The sequence below is a fragment of the Suricata suricatta genome, chromosome 16 (genome assembly GCF_006229205.1).
Source record: "Suricata suricatta isolate VVHF042 chromosome 16, meerkat_22Aug2017_6uvM2_HiC, whole genome shotgun sequence".
Lineage (NCBI taxonomy): Eukaryota > Metazoa > Chordata > Mammalia > Carnivora > Herpestidae > Suricata > Suricata suricatta.
The window spans coordinates 54,442,922-54,444,385 of NC_043715.1; the positions used below are offsets into that span (position 1 = coordinate 54,442,922).

Below are 1,464 nucleotides of genomic sequence, written 5' to 3' on the forward strand. Positions count from 1 at the left end.
ATCTGCAAGTTTTCACCTTATCGAATCATTACAGTAAAGTGGAGAGCTTGAATGGTGTCACTTCCAAGAACGGAAAAGAACAGTAACTGGAGAAATCTTACTTAGTATTCCTGTCCAGTTGAGAGGAACAAGTGACATGTAGCAATTAAACTATATGGGATTTAATATGTTCACTGTGGAATTACTCCCATAATCAAATTAATATTGAAACACCATGTCATTTCATGGAACCATTCTTAAAATCCCTGAAGATATCCAATAAGCAACAATTTCTGAACATTTGAACAAGGAAAAAAGATTAGATTTTGCAAAAGTAATAGGCAGGTAGATGAGACAGGATTTGCATAGGGAGATTCTCAAGCCAAGATAATGAGATGTAGGAGATATAAATCCAATACAAGAGGGACCATTATTACCATTATGAATCTATCACATTTTTGTTGGGTAATCATCAATTTTGAAATTTGAAAATTACCTCATGTGATCTAATATTCCCTTTCTTTCTGAAGATTTAGGTACACATACACACACACACATTCCTATACTTGCACTTCTTTCTAGTTAGTTCTTTTACTTCAAAATACATCTTTAGTGGGATGCCTGGGTGGATTAGTTGGTTAAGCATCCAACTTCTGCTCAGGTCATGATCTCATGGTTTGAGTTTGACCCGCATGTGCTAACAGCTCAGAACCTGGGAACTGCTTTGGATTCTGTGTCTCTGTCACTTGCTGGCTCTTCCATGCTCATGCTTGCTCTCTTTCTCTCTCTCTCTCTCTCAAAAGTTAACATTAAAAAAATTAAAAATAAAAGAACAAAAAACCCAAAACAAATCTTTATTTTAATATAATATACTGCATTCTGTGCATACCAAAACCATAAAACTATGTGTTCTGTATATTTATAAAAACATAAGCAAAGAAAAAGTATAAAATTTTAAAAACAATAATTGAGAATTCTGTACATAGGGCTTATAGTTATATTCGTAATAAGTTTGTTCAATTATCAGTTGTTAAGTAGCTCCCCTGGGCATTGGATTGTGAGCCATGGTTCAAGAAAAGAAAACAAAAGTGAACCACACAAAGTTTGGTCCTCACAGATCCGGAAGGATATACCAGTATGCCTTGAGGTCAAGGCTGAGTGCTGGCAGAGAAAGTGGCAGGAACTCGGTCAGATGCCTATTTTAAGGTCCGTGGTTGAAGTGCTTTGCCCTTCCTGGACTAAGTCTAGGATGCAAAATTCAAAACTAAATGAGTGGAGCGTGGTAAACTCTGCAGGGCTCTTCTCTAAGAGGTGCTCAAGGTCAATATACAAGGAGTTGGCGTTCTTCCACAAAGGTTATTGGGGCCGTCTGAGCGGGAACTGTTTTGTGACTTTGGGGGATTTTATCTATTCTATTTGCTACTGGGTGGAGCTAGAGTCCGTTCAATCCCCCTGTAGCCGGTTATACAAAAGGGATTCCATGGC

At 37.6% G+C, this 1,464-nt stretch overlaps 2 protein-coding genes across 2 annotated transcripts in view; both read left to right on the forward strand.

Annotated features, from left to right (window-relative positions):
* LOC115280893 (zinc finger protein 493-like) overlaps window positions 1-86 on the forward strand; it is a 125,304-nt gene extending 125,218 nt beyond the window's left edge. The window contains exon 6 of the mRNA XM_029926058.1: window positions 10-86. Coding sequence (XP_029781918.1) covers window positions 10-86 — 77 coding nt within the window. The remainder of the gene's footprint in view (window positions 1-9) is intronic.
* The window catches only part of LOC115281187 (zinc finger protein 345-like), a 486,358-nt gene that overhangs the window by 443,159 nt on the left and 41,735 nt on the right, over window positions 1-1,464 (forward strand).